At 36.9% G+C, this 15,052-nt stretch overlaps 1 protein-coding gene across 2 annotated transcripts in view; it reads left to right on the top strand.

Moving 5' to 3' along the window:
- Positions 1–15,052, top strand: part of rho-5 (rhomboid-5) — a 289,374-nt gene that overhangs the window by 181,706 nt on the left and 92,616 nt on the right. Inside the window, exons 5-6 of one of the 2 annotated variants that reach the window (XM_068285525.1) lie at positions 543–799; positions 859–1,054. In XM_068285525.1, coding sequence (XP_068141626.1) covers positions 543–799; positions 859–913 — 312 coding nt within the window. In that variant the 3' untranslated portion in view covers positions 914–1,054. Of the gene's footprint in view, positions 1–542; positions 800–856; positions 1,147–15,052 lie in introns of those variants that run through there. The other variant, XM_068285447.1, reaches the window with a different exon arrangement.

The following is a 15,052-nucleotide window of genomic DNA, read 5'->3' on the forward strand; positions in this document are numbered from 1 at the left end:
TAATATTATACAGTTTATTACGCCTATAAACGACTGTGCCAAATTTGATCAAGATCGGATGACTATATCATATAGCTCCCATACGAACGATCGGTCGAAAACAGTGACTTTTGTAAATTACTTCGTTACTTTTAAGGCGATTGCTTTTAAATTAAACATTTGTAGTTTAATATATCTGTTAATGACTGTGCCGAATTTGATAAAGATCGGGTGACTAAATCAAATAGCTCCCATAGGAACGATCGGTGGAAAACAGTGACTATGATCAATATCTTCGTTATTGCCTATGATTGTGTGCCATTCTTTCGCAAACATAAGCATTTTTAGATAAAACGTTTATCCACATTGATGGCTAATAGGTAAGGAAAAAGTTACCAAAAAAGTTTCAAGGGTACACAAATTTTGACCCGGTCGAAGTTAGCCCGGCCCTCTGGTTTTTTGTTTTAATATTAGCACAAATTCAACCAAATTTCTTTTAACAAACAGTAAACTCATTGTATTTAAGTGTGAATTTAGATATTAAAATTGTATATTTTTAACAGGTTGGGCCATCTGCTTCTCTTTGTGGTGTTGTATCTTCGCTTATAGCTCTTCTAATTTTAATGCATTGGAACCATTTGCATAAACCACATGTGGCACTGTTCAAATTAATAATGTTATGTGCCGTATTATTTGCGATTGGAACTTTGCCATATCAATTAAACTTCTTTGCTCTATTTACGGGAGTTACATGTGGAGCATTTATAACTATTTCGCTAGTACCATTTACTAGTTTTACGAAGTATGGACGCAAAAAAAGGTATTGAGTGAACAACATGAACGAAATTGTCACTGTTATATTTTGTATCTTTTCTTTAGATTAATCTCATATGGACTTGCTTTCTTTTCCATATCTGCATATGTGGTGCATTAATAGCAACGTTTTACGTCTATCCCAGTGAATTTACCACACTAAATTTTACGGAAATATTTTATAGTAAATATAGCAGATCGACAAATAGTAATGTTGTCCATTATGATGTCGAAGTTATCAACAATAGTACTCGAAAATACTCGCAGACTCAAAAGCCCCAATTCTATTATCATCATCACTCCGACGACATTATAAGAAATACTGCAGCGTTTACAGAAGGAACAAGTATATCGGTAAGTTTGCACACAAAGTTAAATTTTAAGTAGTTCGTGTTGCCGACATTTTGCTTTCGTGTTCCATGTCGTGTTATAAAAAATTCTTGAGTACTAACCACATAAAAGGCAGTAAATGTCTTTAGATTGTATTAAGATATAGATGTATCGGCTCTAATGCAAGAGATATGGGTTGCCCAGAGATGCAAAGCGGTTAGACCCAAACGCAGTGTACCCCATCGACGACCTTCAGCTTCTTATGTACAAAAAAAATTTACCGTACAGGAGCCCTGCTGGAGGTAACGGTATGTCTCTTGTCCTTAAGCACCTTTAATCATAATAAATCTTCAGTTGAAATGACTGTGACCTACAATGCCTCCCAGACTACACTGGGAGTATTCTTCGCCAAACTACGGCAACACTACATTGGTTGCTTTTTACTGCCAACAAGATACAGCAACTCTAAGAAATATTAATTTTTTATAACAGTAGCTCAGAAAATAAAGAAGTTATGTGGAAAAGTCACTATATGATATAGTGTTCTCATCCGGCTGAAACCGATATATACAGCCTGTGCAATGTATATAAGACTAAATGAAAAATTTCAACCCTGTACCTTTAACGGTCCCGTGTTCGTTATGCTAATCGAGAATATATATGATACTATATGATACTATATGATTTGATATTCTTCCTTCTATGGGTTGAACACTTCTGAATTAAATTAATTCCAAACTTAATTTACGCTCTTTGCAGGGATACCCCAAATTAGCAATTAAAAATTACCAATTTGTTTTACGAAAAGATTTAACGAATTTTAAAAAAGAAAACTTCAAAGGTGGTGTGATAAAAATAAGACGTGCGACTTGTTTTTCAGGCGAGCTGTCACTAGTGTTATGGCTTCCGATTTTAAGGAAGCTCTGGCTGGGGTATAATTCTCAGTCTCCAGAGTCTGAATGAGAATAACTCATCCTGCCGAAGTCCGCTGATCCTTCGGCTCCACTCAAAATGTTATGCGACAAAGGAGAAGGGGAGGGGAAAGGGTAGACATAGCTTTGGTAACAAAAAAATGCAAAGTGGGTTAAGTGATAAGAGCACAGATTTTTATTAATAATTAACTAATTTCTCAACATGATTTGTTCATTTGGGTCCTTACCGCACTCAAGTTAAAAGAGGATCTTAGGAAATGGGCTCACCTGATAATTTATTTTCCACTGACTGATGTCTTTGTTACTGCGGTTACTTTTTCCCTTCTCAACTTTACACTTTGGTGGTCACTTGCGAAGTGATTTCTCTCTAATTCTATCTCTCTGTTCAAACCCACCATTGCTCTGCCCACTTATATCCTAACGATCTCTGTCCCTCTCTTTCGCTTTCCAGTCCTTTGCTTTTTCATTTCGCGTCGGCATACGGCGCAGCGGCCGATGCTGAGAGATTGCCCTCTCCCCTCAAGTCGGTAGCCAGAACGAGATCGCGAGTATCGTCTGTCAAAAGAATTATCATGGCTTATTTTATATTTTTAATATGCTCTCCATGGGCGTAACGAAGATAATCAACAGAGGGGCCCTGCATGGGCGTAGTTTAACTTAGATATATATATATCAGAAGGGGAACGGTAATGAAACGCAGAGAAAAAACAAACAGAATAAAGTAAAGTCACACCAGGCACCAAATAACTGAATTACAGTTTAATATACAAAATAAAAATTGGCAAAGAACACGAAAAAGTAAGTGAAGAGATTAGTTAGTCAGACATCTACTAAGGTGAACCTAGGAAAAAAGTTTCTGGTCCGACGTGAGGGAACACAAAAATATAGACTGTCTAGTAAATTAGTAGAAATTAGTAAAAATTGAGCTAGGAATGCAGACAATGACAATAAATGAACTAAGGCTAAGGGCAGGTCATTTATAAATTATTATTGTCATTGTATCATCATTTTAAGATTAAGGCGTAATTTTTGACCCAAAACTTGTGTTTAATATTCATATATCTCCAATAACAGTGGGCCCAGCTGACAGTCGTGGGGTACATTTGAGATAATTCGTATAGCTTTAGATATTGAGAAACAAAAAGACACATTTTTGGTTCTACCAATAAGATACGATTTTAACCAAGCCAATAGTTTCGGGGAAAAGCCCAAAGTTGTTAAGTATCGTGGGAAGCAAAGAATGATAGAACGGTATCGAAAGCCTTACTAAAGTCGGTATAAATAACATTTGTTTGACACTTTTTAGGGGTAGTCAACCCTAAATTATTGGTATGCGACGAACGACTTTTCATGAAGCCATGCTGACAAGAGGAAAAAGTGGATCTAGATAGGTGCTGAAAGGAAGACGTAATAGTTTTCTCAAATTTCGAATTTGCGGAAAGTTTGGTGATGCCATGGTACTTAGAAATATCCAATTTGCTGTTTATTTTAATTTTCTTTATATATTTGTTGAATCTACATACTTAACACAGTTCCAAGCTGACTTCTGAACAGACACGATGTGTGTACGGAAAGTTCCTTTGCTCGCTCCTTATCGCAAACCAATCATGAAAAGAAAGTAAAGCCTAAAGCATAAAATAAAACAAAAACCTGAAAATAATCTTCATTGTCATAACCGACCGTCGAACACCCTGATAAGTTGAAATCGATGCTTGAGCACAAGATTTTGATTATGAATCGCAGTGATAATAACTCAATGGCAAATATATCTCCGTTATTTATTAAGAAATCTACTGACTTCGCTTGCAGCGGTGTTAATTGCAAAAAAAATAAACACCCTACGTAAAACGAAAAATGATATACAATTTCTAAAGTTGTTAAACAACAGGTATTGCTATTTCCATCCTTAATTCAAGACACCCACACGTCGTACTTCAGCGTAGCAAAAAACAACTCTTCCAATTCCCACAATGCCCAATCTTCGTTATCATACACGTCGTACTTCAGCGTAGCAAAAAAAAAACTCTTCCAATTCCCACAATGCCCAATCTTCGACATCACACAATGGGATTGATGGCTACATAAATATTCACTGTAGTTCAAGTCTTACTGACAGTGCGCAGGTACTGCAGGCTACATATTATAGCCCTTCAAGAGACACACATTTTAGCACACAATTTTCACCCCACCCCCAACAGCTATATAGTGATTACTCTCAACTCCTAAGAATCATATGGTGGAGAGATTCTCATCCATTAATCTATAAAATATAGAGAAAGGATTTTAAAAGCGGACTTTGATGCCATCTGCGTTGAAATCTGTTCAAAGAAGAGGGAAGGAATAGGGAATCTTAGGCTCTAGGAGGTAATAATTGTTCTTAAAATATCTTATTCTTATGAGACTCAAACCTATGTTTTCGGTTGAAAATTATTATTATTTTGGGCACGGCATCGGACACTTGACATCCTGCCGTTGTGATCTTTTGGGTTAGTTTAGAATCACAAGTGTTTTTCTACAATGTGTGTGGCTGATTGTCATTCTAGTCACATGCCAGATTAGTTGTTTGTGACAAAAGTACAGTTGTATTATGCTTTCTTTAGTGCATCTGATTTGGTGAAGCCGCTTCAGATGAACACGATGTTTATTCTTAAACAAACCTAAACAGCCTCTTCTCAGTTCTAAGCATTCCTAATAGCCTTCCGACTTTAATAACAGGCGACTTCAACTGATGAAGATGGAGCTCCTCTGCTTATAACAGAAAAGGGGTTGCTTGAGAGTAATTTATTACTCATTACCTGAGCTCACACAACACACTAACTCACATAGATCTCAGGATTTGTACAGCCGATCATGCATTAAAAGCAGAATAGACAATTGCAACAGACTTTTTTGGTAGCGACCACTTGTCAATTTTATGTGATATATTTAAGAGAGTCCAACCTCTAAAACCAACACATACCCCTCTTTTTAAAACCAATGCACCTTACTGGAACCTCTCTCTATTAGTTACAACTATTTCATACCAGTAAGCCACAACATTAACAAAAAATCAGAAAATCTAAATAAAATCATTTTAAGAAGCGCGCATGAAAGTATTCCAAAGTCATCTCCCGAAAATTCGCACTGTGTGCTTTGGCAAAAACTTAAGACAGACATTTATTATTTCTTTTGTTTAATACTTGAAAAGGAAAAGTTTTATTTCATTTCACAACAGTAATGAATTCATTTCGATTATAAAAATGTAATTAAGAAAACACAGCGATCTCCGTTTCGCTGTGCCCCCGCCTGCAGCAGATGGCGCTGCGATCGATACACGCTTCGTTCTGGCATTTTGTCGGTGCACGCATAAAAAATGAGGAACGCAGCAAAGTATAACTTTTAAATACGTTTAATTCTAAAGTACTTGTGGGTATACAATATTTTTTGTTTTTCCATTCTCTGCGTAAATATAAAGGTTATCTGGTTTACCGACACGGGAACACGCAACATACAATTATCCATGTGTAAATCCAAAGCACATAATTTCAGAGATTGACCTTAAGCATTATTAATTGTCATGGCGAATGCCAATCGAATGGGAAACTGCAATCTTCATCAATTGCAGAGTTTTGGCTGAGTAATATACCGGAGCATGATTATTGGCACACCTATCCCACCCACACTCGTTCTCAATGTCCAGTAACTGTTGTGAGAATACTTCAGCTTCGTTCTGCAACTGGACACGTACGTGTCGCCACAATATTGAATGTTTCAGGTAAGACTTTATTTCGTTCGCTGGTGTCGTTCGAGAAATTACAGAAAACTTTTGCCTGAAATCTCCTGCCAGCAATATCAACGCATTGCCGAATTCTCGAGCGATTCTTAGTAAGTCCCGCAATGATCTATCAAGAGCCTACAGCGATTTTTAATGTGCCATCGTGCATTCATCCCAAACAATGAGTTTACATTTTTGCAATACTTTTCCCATATCTGCTTCTCTTAATATGTTGCACATGGGATTCTCGATGATGCATGTTCAATGGCAACTTCAGCGCAGAATAAGCGACTGCTTCCACCAGGTAATAATGTCGCAGCTATTCCAGATGAAGCTAGATATAAAGCTCTGTCCTTTTTTGCTCGAATCCTGGCCAGAATTAATCTGATGAGGAATGTTTTCCTAGTTCCCCCTAGAGCATCTATGAAGATGCCCCCACCTCCACTATTTATCGTTTGCATACTCGAAATATTGCCTCATATGACTGAAGATCATCGCTGTTGAAAGTCTGCTCACGGCGAAAGCCCACAGCAACCGAAGCAGTCGCATTGCGTGTGGGTGCTGGCATTTTGGCTGGCCAATTGACTTAGTACTTTATATGTCATAGCTAAGCAATTGTCTTCAATGTCTATTAACGTTTCATTGTAAATGTCTTCTGTCAATTCCATTATTATGTCGGAATTTTCTTGGCGTACTCTGTGCAAAATACCCTTAGCCAAATGCAAACGATATGTTCCCATCAACTCAGTTGGAAAAGAAGGACAGCAAGTAGGCAATATAATTGCAAACAATGCGCGAACTTGGTGTGTATATGCAGTGTTGCATGCATCATTGATGCACAGATCCCAATGCTGTTCGTTCTCCAATAAATTGAGAGCTTGGAGTCCACTTTTTCACTAAACCTTGACTCTTTGTTTGATTGGTGTCTCTTTTCGAAATATTTTAATTGCGTTTGTGAATTGAGTGCTTACGGTCAATGCAAAATGGGACGAGAGCTAAATAAAAAAATGCATAAATTCGTTAAATTTAATCCGGAAGAAAAGAAGTCGATATGTTACGTTTGTGGTTCGAAATTGGCTGGAGTTAATATCACAAATTTAAAAGGACATTTGACAACGAAATATGCGGAAATATACAACACCGAAGGGAAACAAAGTAAAACCAGAGGGCCGGGGCTAACTTCGACCGCGTAAAAGTTTGTATACCCTTGCAACTGGAAGAACGTTTTACAATCATAGGAAATAACGAAGATATTGATCATAGTCACTGTTTTCCACAAATCGTTCCTATGGGAGCTATATGATATAATCACCCGATCTTTATCAAATTTGGCACAGTCATTAACAGATATATTAAACTAGCAAATGTTTAATTTGAAAGCAATCGCGTTAAAAGTAACGAAGTAATTTACAAAAGTCACTGTTTTCAACCGATCGTTCGTATGGGAGCTATATGATATAGTCATCCGATCTTGATCAAATTTGGCACAGCCGTTTATAGGCGTAATAAACTGTATATTATTAAGTTTCATAGTATATAATAGCACAGAAACTAACGAAGTTATTAAGAAAAGTCACTGTTCGTGACTTTGGGGTTTGTATGGGAGCTATATGATATAGTGGTCCGATCCGGCTGAATCCGAGATATACAACCCCTGCAGTATATACAAGCCTACGTGCTCTCAGCAGCTTTCAGCTCTGTAGCTCTTACGGTCTAGGAGGAGTTTGCGTTGATCCATACGGACGGACGAACGGGCATGGCTATTTGAACTCGTCTCGTCGTGCTGATCAAGAATATATATACTTTGTATGGTCGGAGATGCTTCGTTCTATGCGTTGCACACTTCTGACCAAAATTAATATACCCTTTTTGCAAAGGTAAAAAAAAAAAAATTAAAATATCATATCACACAGGTGAAGAAGGAATTATTTCTTCCTTAGTTAAAATTGTCACCACAGAAGGGAAACCATCTCTGTTCCTGGATAGTGAAGAATTCAGAGAAATTATTATACCACGTAACTTCGCGAAATATAATGAATTTTCTGTCTGCGAAGGAGCGAGCTATTAAAGATAACATAGGAGCTCTAGCAAAAGAAAAGCTTGTGTCCCTTAAAATCGACGTAGCCACTAGAATGGACAGAGCAACACTTAGAGTGAATTTACTATTGATTCGTTTTACTTTATCAAAAATTTAAATTGTTGTTAAAACTCTAGGGATGATTCAGCTAGCATATGTATGTACATACTAGGATGTATGTACATTAAAGAACAAATTTTAGAAATCCTACATGACAACGAAATAACATGATCTCAAATATTCAGGTAAATATACATAAAAAACAAAACTTTGTGATATGAATGGTTTTAAAGAATATCGAATTTATACACACAGAATAACATCTGATAATGGTAAAAATATGATTTAAGCCGTTCATGAGGGATAAAATTAGTTGCTGTCGTACGTTGTGCAAATGTTTGGTCGCTTGCCATTGAATGCAAATATTTTAGATTTCTTTAATGAAGTTTTTGTGTTTGTGCAAACTTATGTATATATAGTTTATTAATAGATAATTGTACAGTAGAAATCTGGAATATGTAGTAGTTGTAGTGATAGTAGTAGAAGTAGAAGTCCAGTAGTAGAAGTCCCTCGTAGCTGTAGTAGTAGTCGCGGTAGTAGTAGTCCCTCGTAGCTGTAGTAGTAGTCGCGGTAGTAGCAATCCCTCGTAGTTATAGTAGTAGTCCCTCGTAGCTGTAGTAGTAGTCGCAGTAGTAGAAGTCCCTCGTAGTTGTAGCAGGGGAGTCCGATGTTGTTCCGAAGCAATTAGTAGAACGACTGAGAAGTGCAGCTGTTAACAGACCTTTTTAACAGTCCGACGATAACAGCTTCTTAGAGATGGGTCACATACATAACACCCCTTAACACCCAGATGGGTTAAAGAATTCCGGGGGTTGTCTTTTCCGACTCGATCTGCGAGGAGTCACTGGAGCTGGGGACAATGGTGCCGGTTCAGACAATTCAGGACAGTCGGGTATATCATCAGATATCGAGACTGCATCCTCAGCAGGTAGTTCGATTGATTCCGTGTCTTGAGTACTTTCGACAGGCGGAACCCGATGGCGAAGTTGGTCGAAGTGACGTTTAATAATGCGGCGATCATGTAAACGAACGTTGTATGAAATGGGGCCTGTCTGGTCCACAATTTCGCCTTCTATCCAATTTGGACCGGGGGCGTAGTTACGGACCCAAACCGGAGCACCAATAGAAAACTGCCGCATTTATCTGCGCTCGCACAAGTAGTGCTAGCTACACCAGCAACGCAAGTGTCAGTAGAACGGGCATTCAGCCCTTCATTTTATACTGAGTGAACATCGGAGATCAATAGGAGCAGACAATTTATACTCTCTGTTATTAATTAAGCTAAACAATTAGTCAAAATAAATAAGAAATATTAATTGAATTCATTTATACTGTGTTGTTTTTATTTTTTCTATTTTGTCTAAGTGGCCCTGTCATTAAGGCAACTAACAATGGAGATCTGGGTTCGAATCCCAGGCTAGTGTATGGATGTGGTTATCGTATAAGCCGATGGCCGTAGTAGCTAGTGCTTGTAAAAAGTTTAAGGTTGATAGCTTACAACTATGTATTTCCTAAACTAAACAAACAAACAAATATTTTTTCCATTGTTAATCAAGTTAATCAAGTGAATCGAATGATTGAAGCTTGAAAAAAAGAATAATCGGAGAAAAATTAAATATTTTTTACTTAAAAAACAAAAGCAAAATAAATATAAAGTAAATATTATTTATTAAAAAAAATTCTTAAAGAGTGTTTGCAACACTTTTTGAATTGACTTATTCAGTCATTCACTCACTCACTGAGTCTCAACACGCGAGCGACAATTATATTATATATTACTCCCGAAAAGAGAATCGTTAAAAGAGTTCAACACGAAGAACTTAACAACAACGTTCAAGCGGAAAAAACAATGAAAACCCCAAACTAACTAGTTTCGGTCGGGGTTTGAAACAGGATTTCTTGACTTTTAGGCAGGTGCTCTAACCCTTATACCTCCGTGCTGCTCGAAGACCACTCGGCGTTTTACCTATAAGCCACCGAAGCTATAACTTTAAACTCGATTTTTTTTGGAAAATGTAGAATAGTGCGCCGAAATATTTGACACAGCTTCAAATGACGGGGTATTCTAAAACATATCTATAGACAGCAGTTGCTTTAATACAAATCAGGGCAGAACAATGAAACATTTATATACACAGATGTGTTTTCTTCAGAATTAATAGCCATACACGAAGCTACATTACTATTATAAACATGAAAATGAAAATTCTTTATTTGTCCAGATTCTCTTTCCTCCCTCAATGCCATAAAAAATATTAGCAACAATTCTTCTTACGTTGTTGAAATACGAAATCTATTAACAAGACTATTCCCAAAAATTCTCCCTTCTGTGGATCCCTAGCCACATTGACATAAAATGAGATGAGTATGCTGATAAAATAGCAAATATACTAGGCATTTTCCCTTTACTTATACACCAAATTTCAATAATGTAGATATATGAAAACAAATAAAAAAATAGTATCATAAAAACCAACATCATACTTTCACAAATACATCCAACTGATATGAACTAATTAATTCAGAAAAAACTAGTATAAAAAATGATCTCACATACAAGGATGAAGTAATGAAAGAGAAAATCAAATTTATACGTCTCCGACTGGAACATACAAATATAAAAAAAAATATACTAAAACTACAAATATAATATAATATACTCACTAAAACTAGCCTAATAAGACCACAAGCTAAGACTTAGTCTCTTTTTTTTTCTAGGCTTAAAATGATTTTTAATAACTGCAGAGATCTCCCCGGATTAAAGTTCCGAGTAGTCACTATCCGTTAATGTGCTCGAAGGGGTTGTATTTGACTGCAAAACCATTTCCAGATGTGTGGTAAACCGTCCACCGTTATCGTTGAAACTGTTTCTGTAGGAGGGATTAAAGTTGGGTCGGTTTTCACTAGAGGATGTTTAGTGCTGGTTGGACTAAGCTTTTATATGTATTTTCTTTGGGCGTAGTTTACTCTGTCATTTCCTTCTCACATACCTTCTTCAGGTATGCGAATCACCGACTTGGATGAATTTTGGATATGTTGTAGAATATCCCAACCAGCCCTAGCTGGTTGTAGCAGGCATATTAGATGATCTATCAGACTTGTTGGAGAATACCCCGGTGTAGTTTTGGAGGCGTTGTATTTGACCTTTGGTCCTGCTGGGGGTTAGCACCTGCTTAGGTGTGACTTGAGATCCTTAAAGGCAGGACATCCTCTGTAGTTGGACGTATGGTTCCCTTCACAGTTACTGCATAGTCTTAGAGCGACGCTATTTTTGTCCTTGGTGCACAAATACCAACACACAAATACCAAAGATCTTAATTGTTAAAGCTGTGGTTGTATTCTTGGCAGTTTTTATACTGAGGTTGTTGGTATCTCTTATGAAGCTCCTCTGAAGGTTATAGATGGGGTGCAATTCATTTGGCTTTGACCGCTTTGCATCTGGTTGGAGCTCGATTTTAAAGAGCGGCTGTGCGACTTTGTTTCTATTTATGATTTTGACAACGGACTTAACTGCAAACCCTTTCTCGGCCAACGCTTCTGATATTTCTTGTGTTGTGTTTACTGGATTATAGTTGGTATAAAAGGTACATATAGGTATAAAAGTTCATATTAGCATAACGGAGATACTTTTTGATGATGCGGAAATTGTACTCAGTTTGAGTTTGACATTTCATTTCTTTTATGTTTCGGCTAGTTTCGAAATCTAGGCTGTGCAGTTGGCTTTACGGATGTATAGTGGCGGAAGTCTCGACGATTTAACTTTTTCTATAGCGCCAGTTTAAATGTCTATCTGATCGGCAAGAAATTTAAACCGATTCCCGCTTAGGGGTGCTACACCTGCATTTGGTTTTGTTATTTTCGGCGCATTGCCAGTTTTTTTCTTTTGCGGACTTGGCATTTGCTTATTTTATTATATCTATCCATACCATTTAGGAAAAAAGGCGTTGAATTTATTGTTGTGGTTGGCCCTTTTTATGAAGCGGAATAATATAAGAAGGAAAATCGAACACAAGGATGCAATTAGGAATTTTTCAGGCCCGGGTGTGAAAGACGAAGTGATGGATGATAAGCTAAAGATAATACAGTCTTCAGTTCTACTGGGAAAAAACACACATTATAAATGTGGGATTGAGAAGGGATAGGATGTGGGAGGTGAAGTAGTAGTGGAATAAGTCGACTGAATGAATTGAATAAACTGATCTGCTATTTCTGAATCATTATACATATTGTAACTCATCGAAGACAAACTTGTTTTTTTGACTGAATCTCCAACACGAAAGAGAGCATCTCGATCTTTACCAGTTCCGGCTTCCGACTATGACCCGATTTTCATATACGCAGGACATTTCGTACTTCAAAATAAGAGTCTCTCCAGATTTTTTTCTAAACTCTTTAGGCTCCACATAGATAGTTAAGCTTTTGACTTTCAAATACTTGCCCTTACTGAATCTTATGATATGAACATGATCGGACTATTTGTAATGGTGGTGGTTTTTTGATCGCTGTTGATTCAGAGTTCTCGTCTGAAATTGTCCAGTCTTCCAATCAGGAGATTGAATTTGCTTGTGTTCAAATTTCTTAAAATTCTTTTTCTGCCTATATTACTTGTTCGTATATTCCACCACAGTCCGACTTGGCACAATACTTTTACCATTTGGAAGTTATTTAACTTATTTCCCCATATCTCTCTGACAAAAAATTTCTCGTTGTTTTGGAAGATTTTAATTTACCTGAAATTGCGTGGACCCTTTCATATGATTCTTTTTTACTGTCGCCCTCCTCGTCACATTGTTTTATAGATGGTCTGATTGAGTTGTCCCTCGCTCAAATAAATCCTGTGCGGAACAGCCGTGACAGATCACTAGATCTGGTATTTTTATAGGATTCTTCCAACTGCGATGTTTTCAGGACTGATCCCTTAACTAAGGGATAACTATCCCTGAAGACAACTTTCATCCAACTCTGGATGTAGACTTAATAAACTTTTGTTAACTAATGATTTGTCATATCTATATACATACTCGCACGGATATGGACTCTGTCATTTCTGTCTTCTATAAAACTCTTGAGTCGTTCTTTGATGTTTGTGTCCCGCGTGTGATCCAAGGATGGTCTGATTGCCCGTCTTGGTTCTCACGTGAGTTATGTAACTTGAAGAACGTAAAATCAAGATGCTATAAAAGACTTAAAAAATTGGGTAAATATTTAAAAAATAGGGTAGTTGCTCGTTCAAATTTTTTGTTGGTGAATTCACAATGCTATAAGCATTATCTTCAGCGGTGTAAACTTAGGTTTTCTCGCGATCCTAAGCAATTTTAAAACTTTGTCAATGTAAATCGTAAGACATCAGTGCACCAGTCTTACTTGTCTTTCGAAAACAGTAAAGCTGACACTGATCAGGCAATTGCCGATATTTATGCTGATTTCTTTAAAACAACTTATTCCTCTTCGAATTATCAAGCAATTTCCCCTTATCCTCATCACTTGCAATCGTCTAACTGCCTTTTAGATCCTGTGTTTGATGAAAGTTCGGTTCTTAGTGTGCTCAGCTTCGTCAAACAAGTATATGCACCTGGCCGGGACGAAATACCAGGCTGCTTATTAAGGATTTGTGTAGAGAGTCTATGCCAATATTTAAGTTGTTTATAGTTAGTTTTTTACGCATATTTTATTCATAAAAAGGGAATAAAATTCCAAAGCCTTCAAAAATAAGGGTATTTCCAAATTGTTTGCCATACCTAAAGCATTTGAGAAAATAATAACATCTCAATTGCAGCATTTTTGTAGCCCAATTATTTCGACATCCCAACATGGGCTTAAAAAAAGTAGATCGACAACTACTAACCTATTATAATTTACATCTCACTCGATCAAAGGATTCAAGACTGCCATGCAAACTGACGTCATTTATACTGACTTCAGCAAGGTCTTTGACTCTGTTAATCTTACTTTGCATTTATATAAGTTAAACGCACTTGGAATTCGCATCCTTTTGCTTGATTGGACTCTTCAATATCTTTCTAAGCGGACACAAAAGGTCATCTTAAAGTCTGCGTTTTCTAAGACCATCCAAGTGACTACCTCAGGGTAGTATTTTGGGTTCATTGCTATTCACTCTTTCTCTGAATAATCTTCCATTGGTAGTCCCGTATTCTCGTGTGCTTATGTAAGCGGATGATGTTAAGCATTACCCCAGTTTTAAAAATCTTCCTGAATAAGGATTCCAGGGACAAGGAAAATAACCCAATCTTCATTCGTTGAGTTTAAAATATGAACTGATTTAATATCAAAAGTGTGGTGTTTATATAGGGAATCTTAGGCTCAAGAGGTAACAATTGTTCTTAAACTATCTTGTTCTAATAAGACTTAAACCCACGTTTTCGGGGGTTGAAAATGATTATTTTCTTGGGCACGGCGACGGCCACTTTACATCCTGTCATTGTGATCTTTTGGGTTAGTTTAGAATTACAAGTGTTTTTCCACAACGTGTGTGGCTGATTGTAATTCTAATCATATGCCAGATTAGTTGTTTGTGACAAAAGTACAGTTGTATTATGCTTTCTTTAGTGCATCTGATTTGGTGAAGCCGCTTCAGATGAACACGATGTTTGTTCTAAACACTTCCTATTAAACCTCAACCTCATACTTAGCAACCTATTATATTAACGACACTACCTTAGAGTGGTTAGATATTGCCAATGACTTAGGAGTTCTTAGGGACCATAAAATACTATTTAGGCCTCATATTTCTGCTACAATTAGTAAAGCTATGAATGATCTTGACGATTAGTCCGCACCAAAAAAAAATTGAATCAGTTCAAAAGCAATTTCTGCTTTTGGCTCCTCGCGGTCTTAATTTGAATCGCAGTGTCAGTTTGCCATCATAATCCAGTAGGCTTTCCTTTAATCAATCTTCCTTCTTTAATAAATAGTAGAGTAATGCTTGGTGATATCTTTATTTACAAACTTTTAATAGGTGATATAGACTCTCCTGAGTTATTGAATCAGTTAAACCTATCTGTACCCCGTAGACCTACTAGAAATTTTATTCCTCTATCTTTAAAACTCTTACTATATAACTACGCTTTGCATGAGCCATTTTGAGTC

The sequence above is a fragment of the Drosophila tropicalis genome, unplaced genomic scaffold (genome assembly GCF_018151085.1).
Source record: "Drosophila tropicalis isolate 14030-0801.00 unplaced genomic scaffold, ASM1815108v1 contig_1002, whole genome shotgun sequence".
Lineage (NCBI taxonomy): Eukaryota > Metazoa > Arthropoda > Insecta > Diptera > Drosophilidae > Drosophila > Drosophila tropicalis.